Genomic DNA, 20,931 nt, shown 5'->3' with positions numbered 1-20,931 from the left:
GGAAAGAGAGGGATCAGAGGAAGTGGGATAGGGTGGAAAGAGAGGGATCAGAGGAAGTGGGATAGGGTGGAAAGAGAGGGATCAGAGGAAGTGGGATAGGGTGGAAAGAGAGGGATCAGAGGAAGTGGGATAGGGTGGAAAGAGAGGGATCAGAGGAAGTGGGATAGGGTGGAAAGAGAAGGATCAGAGGAAGTGGGATAGGGTGGAAAGAGAAGGATCAGAGGAAGTGGGATAGGGTGGAAAGAGAGGGATCAGAGGAAGTGGGATAGGGTGGAAAGAGAAGGATCAGAGGAAGTGGGATAGGGTGGAAAGAGAAGGATCAGAGGAAGTGGGATAGGGTGGAAAGAGAGGGATCAGAGGAAGTGGGATAGGGTGGAAAGAGAAGGATCAGAGGAAGTGGGATAGGGTGGAAAGAGAGGGATCAGAGGAAGTGGGATAGGGTGGAAAGAGAGGGATCAGAGGAAGTGGGATAGGGTGGAAAGAGAGGGATCAGAGGAAGTGGGATAGGGTGGAAAGAGAGGGATCAGAGGAAGTGGGATAGGGTGGAAAGAGAAGGATCAGAGGAAGTGGGATAGGGTGGAAAGAGAAGGATCAGAGGAAGTGGGATAGGGTGGAAAGAGAAGGATCAGAGGAAGTGGGATAGGGTGGAAAGAGAAGGATCAGAGGAAGTGGGATAGGGTGGAAAGAGAAGGATCAGAGTAAGTGGGATAGGGTGGAAAGAGAAGGATCAGAGGAAGTAGGATAGGGTGGAAAGAGAGGGATCAGAGGAAGTGGGATAGGGTGGAAAGAGAAGGATCAGAGGAAGTGGGATAGGGTGGAAAGAGAGGGATCAGAGGAAGTGGGATAGGGTGGAAAGAGAGGGATCAGAGGAAGTTGGATAGGGTGGAAAGAGAGGGATCAGAGGAAGTTGGATAGGGTGGAAAGAGAGGGATCAGAGGAAGTGGGATAGGGTGGAAAGAGAGGGATCAGAGGAAGTGGGATAGGGTGGAAAGAGAGGGATCAGAGGAAGTGGGATAGGGTGGAAAGAGAGGGATCAGAGGAAGTGGGATAGGGTGGAAAGAGAAGGATCAGAGGAAGTGGGATAGGGTGGAAAGAGAAGGATCAGAGGAAGTGGGATAGGGTGGAAAGAGAGGGATCAGAGGAAGTGGGATAGGGTGGAAAGAAAAGGATCAGAGGAAGTGGGATAGGGTGGAAAGAGAAGGATCAGAGGAAGTGGGATAGGGTGGAAAGAGAGGGATCAGAGGAAGTGGGATAGGGTGGAAAGAGAGGGATCAGAGGAAGTGGGATAGGGTGGAAAGAGAGGGATCAGAGGAAGTGGGATAGGGTGGAAAGAGAGGGATCAGAGGAAGTGGGATAGGGTGGAAAGAGAGGGATCAGAGGAAGTGGGATAGGGTGGAAAGAGAGGGATCAGAGGAAGTGGGATAGGGTGGAAAGAGAAGGATCAGAGGAAGTGGGATAGGGTGGAAAGAGAAGGATCAGAGGAAGTGGGATAGGGTGGAAAGAGAGGGATCAGAGGAAGTGGGATAGGGTGGAAAGAGAAGGATCAGAGGAAGTGGGATAGGGTGGAAAGAGAGGGATCAGAGGAAGTGGGATAGGGTGGAAAGAGAGGGATCAGAGGAAGTGGGATAGGGTGGAAAGAGAGGGATCAGAGGAAGTGGGATAGGGTGGAAAGAGAGGGATCAGAGGAAGTGGGATAGGGTGGAAAGAGAAGGATCAGAGGAAGTGGGATAGGGTGGAAAGAGAAGGATCAGAGGAAGTGGGATAGGGTGGAAAGAGAAGGATCAGAGGAAGTGGGATAGGGTGGAAAGAGAAGGATCAGAGGAAGTGGGATAGGGTGGAAAGAGAAGGATCAGAGTAAGTGGGATAGGGTGGAAAGAGAAGGATCAGAGGAAGTAGGATAGGGTGGAAAGAGAGGGATCAGAGGAAGTGGGATAGGGTGGAAAGAGAAGGATCAGAGGAAGTGGGATAGGGTGGAAAGAAAGGGATCAGATGAAGTGGGATAGGGTGGAAAGAGAAGGATCAGAGGAAGTGGGATATGGTGGAAAGAGAAGGATCAGAGGAAGTGGGATAGGGTGGAAAGAGAAGGATCAGAGGAAGTGGGATAGGGTGGAAAGAGAAGGATCAGAGGAAGTGGGATAGGGTGGAAAGAGAAGAATCAGAGGAAGTGGGATAGGGTGGAAAGAGAGGGATCAGAGGAAGTGGGATAGGGTGGAAAGAGAAGGATCAGACGAAGTGGGATAGGGTGGAAAGAGAGGGATCAGAGGAAGTGGGATAGGGTGGAAAGAGAAGGATCAGAGGAAGTGGGATAGGGTGGAAAGAGAAGGATCAGAGGAAGTGGGATAGGGTGGAAAGAGAAGGATCAGAGGAAGTGGGATAGGGTGGAAAGAGAGGGATCAGAGGAAGTGGGATAGGGTGGAAAGAGAAGGATCAGAGGAAGTGGGATAGGGTGGAAAGAGAAGGATCAGAGGAAGTGGGATAGGGTGGAAAGAGAGGGATCAGAGGAAGTGGGATAGGGTGGAAAGAGAAGGATCAGAGGAAGTGGGATAGGGTGGAAAGAGAGGGATCAGAGAAAGTGGGATAGGGTGGAAAGAGAAGGATCAGAGGAAGTGGGATAGGGTGGAAAGAGAAGGATCAGAGGAAGTGGGATAGGGTGGAAAGAGAGGGATCAGAGGAAGTGGGATAGGGTGGAAAGAGAGGGATCAGAGGAAGTGGGATAGGGTGGAAAGAGAAGGATCAGAGGAAGTGGGATAGGGTGGAAAGAGAGGGATCAGAGAAAGTGGGATAGGGTGGAAAGAGAGGGATCAGAGGAAGTGGGATAGGGTGGAAAGAGAAGGATCAGAGGAAGTGGGATAGGGTGGAAAGAGAGGGATCAGAGGAAGTGGGATAGGGTGGAAAGAGAGGGATCAGAGGAAGTGGGATAGGGTGGAAAGAGAGGGATCAGAGGAAGTGGGATAAGGTGGAAAGAGAGGGATCAGAGGAAGTGGGATAGGGTGGAAAGAGAAGGATCAGAGGAAGTGGGATAGGGTGGAAAGAGAGGGATCAGAGGAAGTGGGATAGGGTGGAAAGAGAGGGATCAGAGGAAGTGGGATAAGGTGGAAAGAGAGGGATCAGAGGAAGTGTGAGGCAGGGAAAGATGAAATGATAGAGTAATGAAAAAGAAAAAGAAGGAGTGCTGTTGTGATGGTCTTACGCGGGGAGCTGGGGGTCCGTGGTCATCGAGATATGTGGATTCTCCTGTGAAGAAACAGAGGTAGAGATATTTATTCAGGGCTACAGTCCAATAGTGTTCAATCGTATTATGGCAAATCCACTGGCAGCAAAATCCATTTGACTGAGTTAAGATTCCACAGGCTAGTGACCTCAAGTCAATGATTACCAATAAATATCTGAATAAATATCACACAGACAGGAAGGAAATCTACATCCAGCCACAACAATCGTCAATAACCACCAATAGCCCGGCCTGGCCAGTCACTATCTCTCTAAGAAAAACAGAGCGACCTTCACATCTACATAAAGTGTGGGAATGTCATCATGAGTGAGCTATGGCCCATTTATACAGTATCTGCCAGTTATGGAGTCGTTTCATCTCTGGACAAAGGGTCCCTTTTAAGGCCGCCTCACACTGAGGATCTATGCTCTCCTTTCAGCCCACTCTCCAACTCCAGGACCAGGCTCCAGACAGCGGCCTTTTCTTCTCCACTCTGCATTCGGAGCGGAGCGCGTCCAGAGACACTGAGACGCTATACTTCCCATCACCTCTACAACATTCAGAGGCAAGGAGAGAGCGAGAGAGAGCGAGTGATAGAGGGGGAGAGAGTGAGAGAGATTGAGAGAGGGGGACAGAGAGAGAGAGAGAGATTGAGAGAGGGGGACAGAGAGAGAGAGAGAGAGAGATTGAGAGAGGGGGAGAGAGAGAGTGAGAGAGATTGAGAGAGAGAGTGAGAGAGTGAGAGATTGAGAGAGGGGGAGAGAGAGAGTGAGAGAGATTGAGATAGAGTGAGAGAGAGAGAGATTGAGAGAGGGGGAGAGAGAGAGTGAGAGAGATTGAGAGAGAGAGAGAGAGTGAGAGAGATTGAGAGAGGGGGAGAGAGAGAGACTGAGAGAGGGGGACAGAGATAGAGTGAGAGACAGAGAGGGGGACAGAGAGAGTGAGAGAGATTGAGAGAGGGTGAGGGGGAAGTTGGGTTGTTCTTAAATGTGAAGAGAAGGGAGGACCTCTACTCACTGGCAAAAAGTCTCAAGGCCAACAGTGCAATATTCTAGAACACTGCTGTGTGTACGCGTCTACGTTTTGGACTATGATAGACACTTTCAACAATTCCACTCACACCTGCACGCTGCTCTTGCTACTATCACTGTTTTATTGAAGCTTACCTGTCAGCCTCTTAGCCTTCATCAGAGCTTTTTGCTACACTAAACTAAATAAACCATCTTTGGTATAATAATAATAGATTTAATCTCTATAGCGCTTTTCATAACAATCTCAAGCGCATCAAAAGCAAACAAATAAGAAATACATGGTAATGAGTAGCTTACCTATAGTTGGCTAGGTCAGCCAATAGAGGACAAGTCTTTGACTGCTTGCATCCTCCAAAAAGAATAAGGGACAGTTCATGGCTTGATCAGAGAAAGGTGGTCAGGGAGATGGTTGATGAAGATGGAGTCTGGTGACCATCTTGTAAAAGACTAGCTACTCTGGGAACCAGGCTGAGTCGAGTAGCCACTGGACTTCTCCTGCACAATGTATGGCACACCCTTGGGCGATGTCTTTGCAGCTTTGGGCGCCAGAAAGCTCACTACATACAGTTCAGAGTAGTAACCAGTCGTCCTCATTACGAGCTCTCTGCCTCAGCACTGCATTCCTCTCAAGCTTCAGTTGAGACTCTTCAATTGATACATGCTTAGGTCTACAGTTAACTCCAGTTTACTCCAATTACGTCTTTCCAAATGCTAGCTACTTAGCTAACTTCAGCCCAAAACAACAACCCTTTGCTGTAGTGAAAGGTCACTGGGTAAGGCTACAGATGATCCATTCCGGTTCACAGTGGTGTAAAGTACTTACGTCAAAATACTTCAAAGTATTACTTAAGTCGTTTTTTGGGGTATTTGTATTTTTGACAACTTTTACTTAAATTCATTCCTAAAGAAAATAATGTACTTTTTACTCCATACATTTTCCCTGACACCCAAAAGTACTCGTTACATTTTAAATGCTTATCAGGACAGGAAACTGGTCCAATTCACACACTTATCAAGAGAACATCCCTGGTCATCCCCACTGCCTCTGATCTGGAGAACTAAACACAAATGCTTCATTTGTAAATAATGTCTGAGTGTTGGCATGTGCCTATAAGTAAATTTAAAAAACAAGAAAATTGTTCCATCTGGTTTGCTTAATTAATATAAGGAATTTTGTATTATTCATACTTTACTTTTGATACTTAAGTATATTTTAAATCAAATACTTTTAGACTTTTACTCAAGTAGTATTTTACTGGGTGAATTTCACTTTTACTTGCGTCATTTTCTATTAAGGTATCTTTACTTTTACTCAAGTATGACAATTGGGTACTTATGCCACCACTGCCGGATCATTTGCGAAGCCGTAACTGACGGTGCAGGGAAGTCTGAAAAAATCATGCTCTGACTGGAAAAAATCGAATTGAACAGTCATCCAATGCTTTATTGCCCTCTGCTATGTTTGGACTTCTGTGGTCCATTGCTGTGATCTTGTGTACTATAAAATGTATGTCTCTCCTACTCTCACCAATTTGTCCAATCCTATTCAAGGCTAGAACTACTTTGTCCAATCCTATTCAAGGCTAGAACTACTTTGTCCAATCCTATTCAAGGCTAGAACTACTTTGTCCAATCCTATTCAAGGCTAGAACTACTTTGTCCAATCCTATTCAAGGCTAGAACTACTTTGTCCAATCCTATTCAAGGCTAGAACTACTTTGTCCAATCCTATTCAAGGCTAGAACTACTTTGTCCAATCCTATTCAAGGCTAGAACCACTGCAACGGTTGTCGTCTGGACCAATGCGCAGCGTGGTAAGTGTCCATTATTTTAGTAAAACAACTGAACACTGAACAAAACGACAAATGAACAGTCCTGTAAGGTGTCGAAAACCACTAAACAGAAAATAATCACCCACAACTAAAATGGGGAAAACAGGCTGCCTAAGTATGATTCTCAATCAGAGACAACGATCAACAGCTGCCTCTGATTGAGAACCATACCAGGCCAAACACAGAAATACAACATAGAAAAAATAACATTGACTACCCACCTCAACTCACGCCCTGACCAAACTAACACAAAGACATAATTAAGGAACTAAGGACCTTGGCGTTACTCTGGACCCTGATCTCTCTTTTGAAGAACATATCAAGACCATTTCAAGGACAGCTTTTTTCCATCTACGTAACATTGCAAAAATCTGAAACTTTCTGTCCAAAAATGATGCAGAAAAATGTATCCATGCTTTTGTCACTTCTAGGTTAGACTACTGCAATGCTCTATTTTCCGGCTACCCGGATAAAGCACTAAATAAACTTCAGTTAGTGCTAAATACGGCTGCTAGAATCCTGACTAGAACCCAAAAATTTGATCATATTACTCCAGTGCTAGCCTCCCTACACTGGCTTCCTGTCAAAGCAAGGGCTGATTTCAAGGTTTTACTGCTAACCTACAAAGCATTACATGGGCTTGCTCCTACCTATCTCTCTGATTTGGTCCTGCCGTACATACCTACACGTACGCTACGGTCACAAGACGCAGGCCTCCTAATTGTCCCTAGAATTTCTAAGCAAACAGCTGGAGGCAGGGCTTTCTCCTATAGAGCTCAATTTTTATGGAACGGTCTGCCTACCCATGTCAGAGACGCAAACTCGGTCTCAACCTTTAAGTCTTTACTGAAGACTCATCTCTTCAGTGGGTCATATGATTGAGTGTAGTTTGGCCCAGGAGTGGGAAGGTGAACGGAAAGGCTCTGGAGCAACGAACCGCCCTTGCTGTCTCTGCCTGGCCGAATCCCCTCTTTCCACTGGGATTCTCTGCCTCTAACCATATTACAGGGGCTGAGTCACTGGCTTACTGGGGCTCTCTCATACCGTCCCTGGGAGGGGTGTGTCACCCCTGCGGGTTGAGTCATTGATGTGATCATCCTGTCTGGGTTGGCGCCCCCCCTTGGGTTGTGCCGTGGCGGAGATCTTTGTGGGCTATACTCAGCCTTGTCTTAGGATGGTAAGTTGGTGGTTGAAGATATCCCTCTAGTGGTGTGGGGGCTGTGCTTTGGCAAAGTGGGTGGGGTTATATCCTTCCTGTTTGGCCCTGTCCGGGGGTGTCCACGGATGGGGCCACAGTGTCTCCTGACCTCTCCTGTCTCAGCCTCCAGTATTTATGCTGCATTAGTTTATGTGTCGGGGGGCTAGGGTCAGTTTGTTATATCTGGAGTACTTCTCCTGTCCTATTCGGTGTCCTGTGTGAATTTAAGTGTGCTCTCTCGCATTTTGAGATATCAGCTGATGTACGAAGGGCTATATAAATAAATTTGATTTGAACTAAGGTCAGAACGTGACAACCACTTTGGCTTTTCTAGTGGTTCTACTAGCCTTCGTTTGCATTTTGTTAAGACATCTGTCCAGTGAATTCTGTAACCACTCTCTCTTCAACTCAGGGTTAATTGGAAAATGCTGTTCAAAAGAAGACATTGTATTATCATCTTTATACTCCCTGACAAAGGCCATGCAGCCGAAACACATCAGAGATGTTTAAATATTTGTTTCCATTGAACATGCTATACAAATAAAGGCATTTTAATTCATTATATGAAGAGTGCCTTGGTTCTCCTTTCTTTTTGATGACCAATGTACCCCTTTTACCAAAGACTACCTTCTGTCTACAAAGACCTACTACTGTGTACCTTAGCAGCACTTCCCTTCCTTCTTTTTTCTGAATAGTCACCCAACTTGGAATTACAATTTGGAAACTCGGGCATCATCCTAAAGCTCCGAATTCTCATCAAGAACATCGACGTCACAATTTTTCCCAGTTTGAGCTCGTTTTGTTTCAGAGTTCTCAGTTGTCTTGAACGCACCAAAAGTAGTATGTTGCGGCCATGGCATACTGCATACTCTATTAAACAGTGTGTACTAAGTAGTACGTAGTATGATTAGTAACTACAGGTATGCAGTTTAAGTAAGTATTAGACATGCCAGATTTCGGACATAGCCTGTTTACCCTTTCTGATAGCTGTGGTGTTTGGACTCTGGTCAATTAGTTATCTGAACAGTGGCCTGGTGTCAGAATCACACACACACACGCAAACACACACTCACACTCCAGCAAGTATCCTTGCAGGCCTCTGAGTCAATGTTATACAGTGTCAGCATGACTTCCTATAACACTTCTGTGGCACATTAGTTTGTCAGCTGCAACAGTATATTAATATGGAGACAGCTGCACTGCACACACACCCTCAGGTATGTCTACTGCACACACATGCACATGCACATACACATGCACATACACATGCACTCACACATGCATAATGCATTCTTAATGAGGAATGCTGAGGTAGGCTTTGGTTGGCAGGTCGTGCAGAGGCATCTGAGGTCGTCCCAGGGTGGGGAAACGAGAGACAGACATTTCAGTTCCTCCCTGTCATTCATGTTCAGGGCCGACCCCCTGTGTGTGTTTATCATTTGCAACAGGGATTGGAACTAATTTCTTCCAGGGCACATACTCGTAAAAACAGACAGCTACCATCCACCCACAACGACAGGAGCGGTGGAATCTACTGAGCTTCCATGGAGTTCTTCTCTAGACGAATCTAGTTCTCTAGTCACCTTGGTTACATTCACAAGACTATGGTTGGATTCTATGGTTTCATGCTATGGTTTGGAATAGAAACGTCTATGGTATACATTCTCTCACAGTAGGGTTGCCCATTTTATTCAGAGGTGGAAACTTTCTGTGGGAATTAACGGAAATATATGTAAATTAATATTAATACAATTTAAATGTAGATGTTTATTGCATTGGATATATTTACCATACCACATGGAGACAGAAACATAAACATTTTACCTTATCATAAGTAGACATAAGTGCAAATGATTAAATCCTTCCAATATAAATTAAACAAACAATTTAGTTATGAATTCAACTTTAATGAAATGAGTGGACTCATGATAGTCTCGAAAAAATGATAGTCTAGAAACTAAAGCTTTGCTTGTCTTCCTCTCAAACTTCCATGTCTTCTCCCTGGACCTCCTCAATGTCCACCTCTTGAACATCAGACACTGGGGCCTCATCTTCACTGTCACTTTCCAACCTGGTTGAGGATGGCTCATTGTCAGGCTCAAAAAGCCTCAAATTCGCCCAGATGGCCACCAATTTTTCAACCCTTGTACTGGTCAGCCTGTTGCGTGCTTTGATGTGTGTGTTCCCAAACCAGGACCATTTGCGCTCTGAGGCGGCTGATGTTGGTGGGATTTGGAAGATGATGGAGGCAACAGGGGAAAGAGCCTCAGATCCACAAATTCCCTTCCACCAGGTGGCTGATGGTATATGTTGACAAGACTGCCATAATGCATCTTCATCCCAAAGCCCTTGCTTGGACGTGTACCTCGCCAGACTGCCAAGAACCTTGCTATCATCCAGGCCAAGGTGGTGAGACACGGTAGTGATGACACCATAGGCCTTGTTGATCTCTGCACCAGACAGGATGCTCTTGCCAGCATACTTGGGGTCCAACATGTATGCTGCGGCGTGTATGGGCTTCAGGCAGAAGTCTTCACGCTTTTTGATGTATTTCAGAACTGCAGTTTCTTCTGCTTGGAGCAACAGTGAAGTGGGCAGGGCAGTACAGATGTATTCTCTTACATCTGCAAGCAGAGTCTGAACATCAGACAGGATGGCATGGTCTCCCTTAATCCCTGCAATGGATACTTCTATAGGTTTCAGGAGTTTCAGGCTGCTTACCACTCTCTCTCAAAATACATCATCCAGGAGGATCCTCTCAATGGGGCTGTCCATGTCGGCAGACTGTGATTTGGCCATTTCTTGGAGAGACTCTTTCCCCTCCAGGAGACAAACATGATGACAACACCACCCCAATGGGTGTTGCTGGGCAGCTTCAATGTGGTGCTCTTATTCTTCTCACTTTGCTTGGTGAGGTAGATTGGTGCTATAACTTGATGACTCTTCACATACCAAACCATTTCCTTGACTCTCTTGTAGAGTGTATCCATTGTTTTCAGTGCCATGATGTCCTTGAGGAGCAGATTCAATGTGATGTGAGGGTAGGACTCCTCCACTTTAGACCAAGCAGCCTTCATGTTCGCAGCATTGCCTGTCACCAGTGCAAATACCTTCTGTGGTCCAAGGTCATTGATGACTGCCTTCAGCTCATCTGCAGTGTAGAGACCGGTGTGTCTGTTGCCCTTGAGTCTGTGCTCTTGTAGAATACTGGTTGAGGGGTGGAGATGATGTAGTTAAGAACACAAGTCAGTTAAGAACACATTCTTATTTTCAATGATGGGTTAACTGCCTGTTCAGGGGCAGAACGACAGATTTGTACCTTGTCAGCTCGGGGGTTTGAACTCGCAACCTTCCGGTTACCAGTCCAACGCTCTAACCACTAGGCTACGCTGCCTTGCCCACAAACTTTCGACCACCCATCAGAGATGATTGTCTGCTTTCTCTATGATTTGTTGAACTCTGCATCCAGCAAATGAGTAGATAAAGCACGTCTGGTTGGAGGGGTGTATGCTGGGCAAAGAACAGTCAGAACTCTCTTCCAATACTCATTGCCAGTGAGCATCAGGGTTGAACCAGTTGCATACACAGCTCAAGCAAGACATTCTTCATGTGATGGTGTGTGGTCCTCCCACTGCGACTCGGGAAACCATACAGTTTATTAGGCTACAGATGAAATAAATGATGATGAATTTCACGGGGTGGTGAAAGTGCACGGTATGAGCTTGATTCTCAGTTCCAATAAATATTGAGGGTCTTATTCTGGTGACAGGTTGACCGATGCTTGACAGCCGTTTGACAAATAATATTCTCACTCTTCTCCATAAGAATCTCATCATGTTTACTAGCCTACCCACACATTAGCTGTAGGCTAGAGAGCAGGTGTCAAGAACAGAGGAGGCACATTTGCTATTTAATGCAACAGTTTGTAGAAAAACATGTTGGACATTAGATTTTGATTTGGAACATGAAAACTTAAGAGAAAATGTCAATTTTGAGTTCACTATGTCATCACACACTGTTTATTATCCGCAACAAGTCAGTTTGGTGTAAAAACACCACTGGTGGGAAAATGTGCATATTTTCTTTATGCAGATTTGAGTATATTTGCATTCAAATCTGTTGCCAATTGGATGGAAGCCTAGCTACTAAGTAGAATTTATTTGAATTCCACTGAATTAAATTCTACTTCCTGTCTCTCAAACTCAAATGCTACATCCTGTGGGGGTGTGGCCAATTCAAGTCAAATTTCAACTCACAAATTGTATGAGAGTCAATTCCCAAATTCAGAATTAAGCCCAAACCTGATACATATGGTACAACAGCGATTGAAGAAGGGGAGAGGAAGGGAGAGGTGTGAGAGTAAAGGGGGAGAAGGGGGAGGAAGAGGGAGAAGGGTTAGGGTTCACACAGCAGGAAAGGTTGATGTTCTTTGACCCTTAGGTAACACCTCCAACTCTGACCCACAGCCAGGGGTTACAGAGAGTTGAGTGTGTGTCTCTCTCTTTCCATGTGTCTGTCTGTCTGTCTGTCTGTCTGTCTGTCTGTCTGTCTGTCTGTCTGTCTGTCTGTCTGTCTGTCTGTCTGCCTGCCTGCCTGCCTGCCTGCCTGCCTGCCTGCCTGCCTGCCTGCCTGCCTGCCTGCCTGCCTGCCTGCCTGTCTGTGTGTGTGTGTGTGTGTGTGTGTGTGTGTGTGTGTGTGTGTGTGTGTGTGTGTGTGTGTGTGTGTGTGGCCAAGGGTTAATGGGATTAGTGTATCATGGGATACAGGGGCGTGCTACTGGCTGAACAGCAGATTAAGGTGCCTACCATAGAATTTCAAATCAAAAGTAAAAATGTGCAGACTAAAACAAGTGTAGACATTACCGTGAACTGCTTACTAAAACAAGTGTAGACTTTACCGTGAACTGCTTACTAAAACAAGTGTAGACTTTACCGTGAACTGCTTACTAAAACAAGTGTAGACTTTACCGTGAACTGCTTACTAAAACAAGTGTAGATTTTACCGTGAACTGCTTACTAAAACAAGTGTAGACTTTACCGTGAACTGCTTACTAAAACAAGTGTAGACTTTACCGTGAACTGCTTACTAAAACAAGTGTAGACTTTACCGTGAACTGCTTACTAAAACAAGTGTAGACTTTACCGTGAACTGCTTACTAAAACAAGTGTAGACTTTACCGTGAACTGCTTACTAAAACAAGTGTAGACTTTACCGTGAACTGCTTACTAAAACAAGTGTAGACTTTACCGTGAACTGCTTACTAAAACAAGTGTAGACTTTACCGTGAACTGCTTACTAAAACAAGTGTAGACTTTACCGTGAACTGCTTACTAAAACAAGTGTAGACTTTACCGTGAACTGCTTACTAAAACAAGTGTAGACTTTACCGTGAACTGCTTACTAAAACAAGTGTAGACTTTACCGTGAACTGCTTACTAAAACAAGTGTAGACTTTACCGTGAACTGCTTACTAAAACAAGTGTAGACTTTACCGTGAACTGCTTACTAAAACAAGTGTAGACTTTACCGTGAACTGCTTACTAAAACAAGTGTAGACTTTACCGTGAACTGCTTACTAAAACAAGTGTAGACTTTACCGTGAACTGCTTACTAAAACAAGTGTAGACTTTACCGTGAACTGCTTACTAAAACAAGTGTAGACTTTACCGTGAACTGCTTACTAAAACAAGTGTAGACTTTACCGTGAACTGCTTACTAAAACAAGTGTAGACTTTACCGTGAACTGCTTACTAAAACAAGTGTAGACTTTACCGTGAACTGCTTACTAAAACAAGTGTAGACTTTACCGTGAACTGCTTACTAAAACAAGTGTAGACTTTACCGTGAACTGCTTACTAAAACAAGTGTAGACTTTACCGTGAACTGCTTACTAAAACAAGTGTAGACTTTACCGTGAACTGCTTACTAAAACAAGTGTAGACTTTACCGTGAACTGCTTACTAAAACAAGTGTAGACTTTACCGTGAACTGCTTACTAAAACAAGTGTAGACTTTACCGTGAACTGCTTACTTACAAGCCCTTTCCCAACAATACAGGGTTCAAAAAAGAAAAGATTAGCAAAAAAAAGGAAATAGTATAAGTAGTACATAGTATAAATAGTACAATAAAATAACAATAACGAGGCTATATACAAGGAGTACCGGTACTGAGACAATGTGCAGGGGTGCAAGATAGTATTCTATTGATTTATTTCACCTTTATTTAACCAGGTAGGCTAGTTGAGAACACCTTTATTTAACCAGGTAGGCTAGTTGAGAACACCTTTATTTAACCAGGTAGGTTAGTTGAGAACACCTTTATTTAACCAGGTAGGTTAGTTGAGAACACCTTTATTTAACCAGGTAGGTTAGTTGAGAACACCTTTATTTAACCAGGTAGGCTAGTTGAGAACAAGTTCTCATTTGCAACTGCGTCCTGGCCAAGATAAAGCATAGCAATTCGACACATACAACAACAGAGTTACACATGGAATAAACAAAACATACAGTCAATAATACAGTAGAACAAAAGAAAACAAAAAGTCTATATACAATGAGTGTAAATGAGGTAAGTTACGGAAATAAATAGGCCATGGTGGCGAAGTAATTACAATATAGCAATTAAACACTGGAATGGTAGATCGGCAGATGGATTGACCCCCTTTTTTTGCACGGACATTGTTGCACTGGCTCTATGCACACTCACTGGACTGCCACATTCTACACTGACACTCCAAAGCACACTCATCTACATACGCTCACACACACAAAACACACACACACTCATATTGACGCCACACACTATAATAGACACACTTTCACACTCTTCACATACTGTATGCTGCTGCTGCTCTGTTTATTATCTCTCCCGATTGCCTAGTCACTTTTACCCCTACCTACATTTACATATTACCGAAATTACCTCAAATGACTGCTGGTCACCTGGTTCACTACTTCTCAGATAGAGTTCACTGTGTCAAATCGGAGGGCCTGTTGTCCGGACCTCTGGCAGTCTCTATGGGGGTGCCACAGGGCTAAAGGGTTAGACTCTTTTCTCTGTATATATCAATGATGTCACTCTTGCTGTGGGTGATTCTATGATCCACCTCTACGCAGACGACACCATTCTGCATAAATCTGGCCCTTCTTTGGACACTGTGTTAACAAACATCCAAGAAAGCTTCAATGCCATACAACACTCCTTCCATGGCCTCCAACTGCTCTTAAACGCTAGTAAAACTAAATGCATGCTCTTCAACCGATCGCTGCCCACACCCGCCCGCCTGCCTAGCATCACTAATCTGGATGGTTCTGACCTAGAATATGTGGACAACTATAAATACCTAGGTGTCTGGCTAGACTGTAAACTCTCCTTCCAGACTCATATTAAACATCTCCAATCCAAAATTAAATCTAGAATCGGCTTCCTATTTCACAACAAAGCCTCCTTCATTCATGCTGCCAAACATACCCTCGTAAACTGACTATCCTGCCAATCCTTGACTTTGGCGATGTCATTTACAAAATAGCCTCCAACACTCTACTCAGCAAATTGGATGCAGTCTATCACAGTGCCATCCGTTTTGTCACCAAAGCCCCATATACTACCCACCACTGTGGCCTGTATGCTCTTGTTGGCAAACCCACTGGCTCCAGGTCATCTATAAGTCTTTGCTATGTAAAGCTCCACCTTATCTCAGCTCACTGGTCATCATAACAACACCCACCCGTAGCACGTCCTCCAGCGGGTATATCTCACTGGTCATCCCCAAAGCCAACACCTCATATGGCCGCCTTTCTTTTCAGTTCTCTGCTGCCAATGACTGGAACAAACTGCAAAAGTCACTGAAGCTGGAGACTTCTATCTCCCTCACTAACTTCACGCATCGGCTATCTGAGCAGCTAACCGATCGCTGCAGCTATACATAGCCCATCTGTAAATAGGCCATCCAACCAACTACCTACCTCATCCCCATATGAGTTTTTTTGTTCTTTTTCTGCTCTTTTGCACACCAGTATTTCTACTTGCACATCCTCATCTGCATATTTATCACTCCAGTGTTAATTGCTAAATTGTATTTACTTCGCCACTATGGCCTATTTATTGCCTTTCCTCCTTCATTTGCACACACTGTATACAGATTTTCTATTGCATATTGACTGTACATTTGTTTATCCCATGTGTAACTCTGTGTTGTTGTTTTTGTCACACTGCTTTGCTTTATCTTGGCCAGGTCGCAGTTGTAAATGAGAACTTGTTCTCAACTGGCCTACCTGGTTAAATAAACTTTTTTTTAAACTGTTCAGCAGTCTTATGTCTTGGGGGTAAAAACTGTTCAGCAGTCTTATGTCTTGGGGGTAAAAACTGTTCAGCAGTCTTATGTCTTGGGGGTAAAAACTGTTCAGCAGTCTTATGTCTTGGGGGTAAAAACTGTTCAGCAGTCTTATGTCTTGGGGGTAAAAGCTGTTCAGCAGTCTTATGTCTTGGGGGTAAAAGCTGTTCAGGAGCCTTTTGGTCCCAGACTTGGCACTCCAGTACCGCTTGCTGTGCGGTAGCAGAGAGAACAATCTATGACTTGGGTAGCTGGAGTCTTTGACAGTTTTTTGGGCCTTCCTCTGACACTGCCTGGTATTGAGGTCCTGGATGGCAGGGATCTTGGCCCCAGTGATGTACTGGTCCAGATGCACTACCCTCTGTAGCACCTTACGGTCGAATGCCAAGCAGTTGCCAAACTAAGTGGTGATGCAGCCAGTCAAGATGCTCTCAATGGTGCAGCTGTAGAAGTTCTTGAGGATCTGACGGCCCATGTCAAATCTTTTCGGCCCCTTGAGGAGGAGGAGGCGTTGTCGTGCCCTCTTCACGACTGTGTTTGTGTGTTTGGACCATAATAAGTCCTTAGTGATGTGGACACCCAAGGAACTTGAAGCTCTCAACCCACTCCACTACAGCCCTGTCGATGTGAATAGGGGCGTGTTCGGGCCTCCACTTCCTGTAGTCCATGATCAGCTTCTCTCTCTTGCTGAAGTTGAGGGAGAGGTTGTTGTCCTGGCACCACACTGCTAGGTCTCTGACCTCCTCCTTGTAAGCCGTCTCATCGTCGTTGGGGATCAGACCTACCGTCGTGTTATCGGAAAATGTAATGATGGTGTTGGAGTCGTGCGTGCAACGCAGTCGTGGGTAAACAGGGAGTAGAGGAGGGGACTAAGCACCCACCCCTGAGGGGCTCCGTGTTGAGGGTCAGCGTGGCAGATGTGTTGTTGCCTACTGTCACCACCTGGGGGTGGCCCGTCAGGAAGTTCAGCATCCAGTTGCAGAGGGAGGTGTTTAATCCCAGGGTCCTTAGTTTAGTGATGAACTTGGAAGGCACTATGGTGTTGAATGTTGAGCTGTTGTCAATGAACAGCATTCTCACGTAGGTGTTCCTTTTGTCCAGGTGGGAAATGGCAGTGTGAAGTACAGTAGAGATTGTGTCATCTGTGGATTTGTTGGGGTGGTATGCGAATTGGAGTGGGTCCATGGTGTCTGGGATGATGGTGTTGATATGAGCCATGACTTTCAAAGAATTTCATGGCTACAGATGTGAGTGCTATGGAGCGATAGTCATTTAGACAGGTTACCTTGGCGTTCTTGGGCACAGGGATTATGATGGTCTGCTTGCAACATGTAGGTATTACAGTCTGGGCCAGGGAGAGGTTGAAAATGTCAGTGAAGACACTTGCCAGTTGGTCAGTGCATGCTCTGAGTACGCGTCCTGGCATTTCGTCTGGCCCCGCGGCCTTTTGAATGTTAACCTATTTAAAGGTCTTACTCACATCGGCTATGGAGAGCTTGATCACGCAGTCGTCCGGAACAGCTGGTGCTCAGTGTTGCTTTCCTCGAAGTGAGCATAGAAGGTATTTAGCTTGTCTGGTAGACTCGCATCACTGGACAGCTCATGGTTGGCTGTAATGGCGCCTCAGCACCGCAATGCAGTGCCTTAGACCGCTGCGCCACTCGGGGGGCGCGCTTTGCCTGTTTGATGGTTTGTCGGAGGGCGTAGCGGCATTTCTTATAAGAGTACGGATAAGTGACTTGCTCCTGGAAAGCGGTAGCTCTTTAGCTCAGTGCCAATGTTGTCTGTAATCCATGGCTTCTGGTTGGGTCACTGTGGGGACGACGAGGTCGATGCACTTCTAAATGAAGCCGGTGACTGATGTGGTATATTCCTTAATGCCATCGGATGAATCCCGGAACATATTCCAGTTTGTGCTAGTGAAACAGTCCAGTAGCTTAGCATTCACTTCATCAGACCACTTCTGTATTGAGAGTGTCACTTCCGGTTTGAGTTTTTGCTTGTAAGCAGGAATCAGGAGGGTAGAGTTATGGTCAGATTTGCCAAATGGAGGGTGAGGGAGAGCTTAGTATGTGTCTATGTGTGTGGAGTAAAGGTGATCTACAGTTGCCACTAGGAGCACTGCCTCTGGGTGAGCATTTTCTTGTTTGCGCTGAAAAATATTTTTGAAAACTCTCTTGGTATATACACTGAACAAACACAAACACAACATGTAACAATTTCAAATATTTTACTGAGTTACAGTTACATTAAGGAATACATGAATTAGACGCTAATCTATGGATTTCACATGACTGGGAATAGAGAGTAGAGATATCTGTCAATTGGAATACATGAATTAGACCCTAATCTATGGATTTCACATGACTGGGAATAGAGAGTAGTGGTGTGGATCAGAAAAAAAGTATCTGGAGTGACCACCATTATCCTCATGCAGCGCAACACATTTCCCTCGCATAGAGTTGATCAGGCTGTTGATTGTGGCCTGTGGAATGTTGTCCCACACCTCTTCAATGGCTGTGTGAAGTTGCTGGATGTTGGCGGGAACTGGAACACGCTTTCGTACACGTCGATCCAGAGCAACCCAAACATGCTCAATGTCTGGTGAGTATGCAGGCCATGAAAGAACGTGGACATGTTCAGCTTCCATGAGATGGTGGCAGTGGATGAATGGTACGACAATGGGCCTCAGGATCTCTGTGCATTCAAATTGCCATTGTTAAAATGCTATTGTGTTTGTTGTCCGTAGGTTATTCCTGCCCATCCCATGACCCCACTGCCACCATGGGGCACTCTGTTCACTACTTTGACATCAGATGACGTCTGCCATCTGCCCAGTACAGTTGAAACCGGAATTAATCTGTGAACATACCTACACGTACACTATGGTCACAAGACACAGGCCTCCTTATTGTCCCTAGAATTTCTAAGTAAACAGCTGGAGGCAGGGCTTTCTCCTATAAAGCAACATTTTTATGGAATGGTCTGCCCATCCATGTGAGAGACGCAGACTCTGTCTCGACCATTTAAGTCGTTATTGAAGACTCATCTCTTCAGTAGGTCCTATGATTGAGTGTAGTCTGGCCCACGGGTGTTAAAGTGAACGGAAAGACACTGGAGCGATGAACCGCCCTTGCTATCTCTGCCTGGCCGGTTCCCATCTCTCCACTGGAATTCTCTGCCTCTAACCCTATTACGGGGGCTGAGTCACTGGCTTACTGGTGCTCTGACGTGATTTTCCTGTCCGGGTTGGTGCCCCCCTCGGGTTCGTACCATGTTGGTGGTTGAAGATATCCCTCTAGTGGTGTGGGGTCTGTGCTTTGGCAAAGTGGGTGGGGTTATATCCTGCCTGGTTGGCCCTGTCTGGGGGTATCGTAGGACAGGGCCACACTGTCTCCCGACCCCTCATGTCTCAGCCTCCAGTAATTATGCTGAATTAGTTTATGTGTCGGGAGGCTAAGGTCAGTCTGTTATATCTGGAGTATTTCTCCTGTCTCATCCAGTGTCCTGTGTGAATTTAAGTATGCTCCCTCTAATTCTCTCTCTCTCTTTCTATTTTCTCTTCTCTCTGAGGACCTAAGCCCTAGGACCATGCCTCAGGACTACCTGGCCTGATGACTTCTTGCTGTCCCCAGTCCACCTGGTCGTGCTGCTGCTCCAGTTTCAACTGTTCTGCCTGTGGCTATGGAACCCTGACCTGTTCACCGGACGTGCTACATTGTCCCGGACCTGCGGTTTTCGACTCTCTCTACCGCACCTGCTGTCTCTAACTCTGAATGATCGGCTATGAAAGGCCAACTGACATTTACTCCTGAGGTGCTAACCTGTTGCACCCTCTACAACCACTGAGATTATTATTATTTGACCCTGCTGGTCATCTGTGAACATTTGAACATCTTGGCCATGTACTGTTATAATCTCCACCCGGCACAGACGGAAGAGGACTGGCCACCCCTCAGAGCCTGGTTCCTCTCTAGGTTTCTTCCTAGGTTCCTGCCTTTCTAGGGAGTTTTTCCTAGCCACCATGCTTCTACATCTGCATTGCTTGCTGTTTGGGGTTTTAGGCTGGGTTTCTGTATAGCACTTTGTGACATTGGCTGATATAAAAAGGGCTTTATAAATACATTTGATTGATTGATTGAAGAGCACACTTCACCAGTGTGCCAGAGGCCATCAAAAGGTGAGCATTTGCCCACTGAAGTCGGTTGCGACGTTGAACTGCAGTCATATCAAGACCCCGGTGAGGACAACGAGCACACAGATGAGCTTCCCTGAGACGGTTTCTGACAGTTTGTACAGAACTTCTTTGGTTGTGCAGACCCACAGTTTCATCAGCTGTCCGGGTGGCTGGTCTCAGATGATCCCGCAGGTGAGGAAGCCGGATGTGGAGGTCCTGGGATGACATTGTTACACGTGGTCTGCAGTTGTGAGGCTGCTTGGACGTACTGCCAAATGATCAAAAACAACATTGGAGGCGGCTTATGGTAGATAAATTGACATTACATTGTCTGGGAACAGCTCCGGTGTACAATTCTGCAGTCAGCATGCTAATGGCATGCTCCCTCAACTTGAGACATCAGTGGCATTGTGTTATGTGACAAAACTGCACATTTTAGAGTGGCCTTTTATTATCCCCAGCACAAGGTGCACCTGGGTAATGATCATGCTGTTTAAAAGGTGCACCTATATAATGATCATGCTGTTTAATCAGCTTCTTGATATGCCACACCTGTCAGGTGGAGGGATTATCTTGACAAAGGAGAAATGCTCACTAACAGTGTCACGACCGTTGTTGTAAGAATCGGACCAAAATGCAGCGTGGTTTGGGTTCATCATCTTTATTACATGAACCATCAAAAAACAATAAAGAACATAACGAACGTGAAGCTATGCAGTGCTCAAGGAAACTATAAACAAACAAGATCCCACAACCAACAGGTGGGAAAAGGCTGCCTAAGTATGATCCCCAATCAGAGACAACGATAGACAGCTGCCTCTGATTGGGAACCATACCAGTCCAACCTAGAAATAAAGAAACTAGAATGCCCACCCTAGTCACACCCGACCTAACCAAAATAGAGAATAAAAGATCTCTAAGGTCCGGGCGTGACAAACAGGGATGTAACCAAATTTTTGCAAAGAAATTGAGAGAAACAAGCTTTTTGTGTATGGAACATTTCTGGGATATTATATTTCAGGTCATGAAACATGGGACCAACACTTTACATGTTGCGTTTATATTTTTGTTCAGTGAGTGTGGTCTACAGCTTATCATAAGGTATTCTAACTCAGGCGAGCAGAACCTCCAGCTGATGTTAACAAAGAG

The 20,931-nt window shown here is 45.4% G+C and overlaps 1 protein-coding gene across 1 annotated transcript in view; it reads right to left on the bottom strand.

The window, feature by feature from the left end:
• The window catches only part of LOC109866214 (uronyl 2-sulfotransferase-like), a 130,351-nt gene that overhangs the window by 44,556 nt on the left and 64,864 nt on the right, over positions 1 to 20,931 (bottom strand). The window contains exon 2 of the mRNA XM_020454766.2: positions 3,191 to 3,234. Within this exon, the coding sequence (XP_020310355.2) occupies positions 3,191 to 3,234 (44 nt within the window). The remainder of the gene's footprint in view (positions 1 to 3,190; positions 3,235 to 20,931) is intronic.

This window comes from Oncorhynchus kisutch, linkage group LG21 (assembly GCF_002021735.2).
Source record: "Oncorhynchus kisutch isolate 150728-3 linkage group LG21, Okis_V2, whole genome shotgun sequence".
In the NCBI taxonomy this organism is placed as follows: domain Eukaryota; kingdom Metazoa; phylum Chordata; class Actinopteri; order Salmoniformes; family Salmonidae; genus Oncorhynchus; species Oncorhynchus kisutch.
The sequence above is the reverse complement of the archived record's forward strand: the minus strand, read 5'-3'. Positions and strand labels throughout refer to the sequence as shown.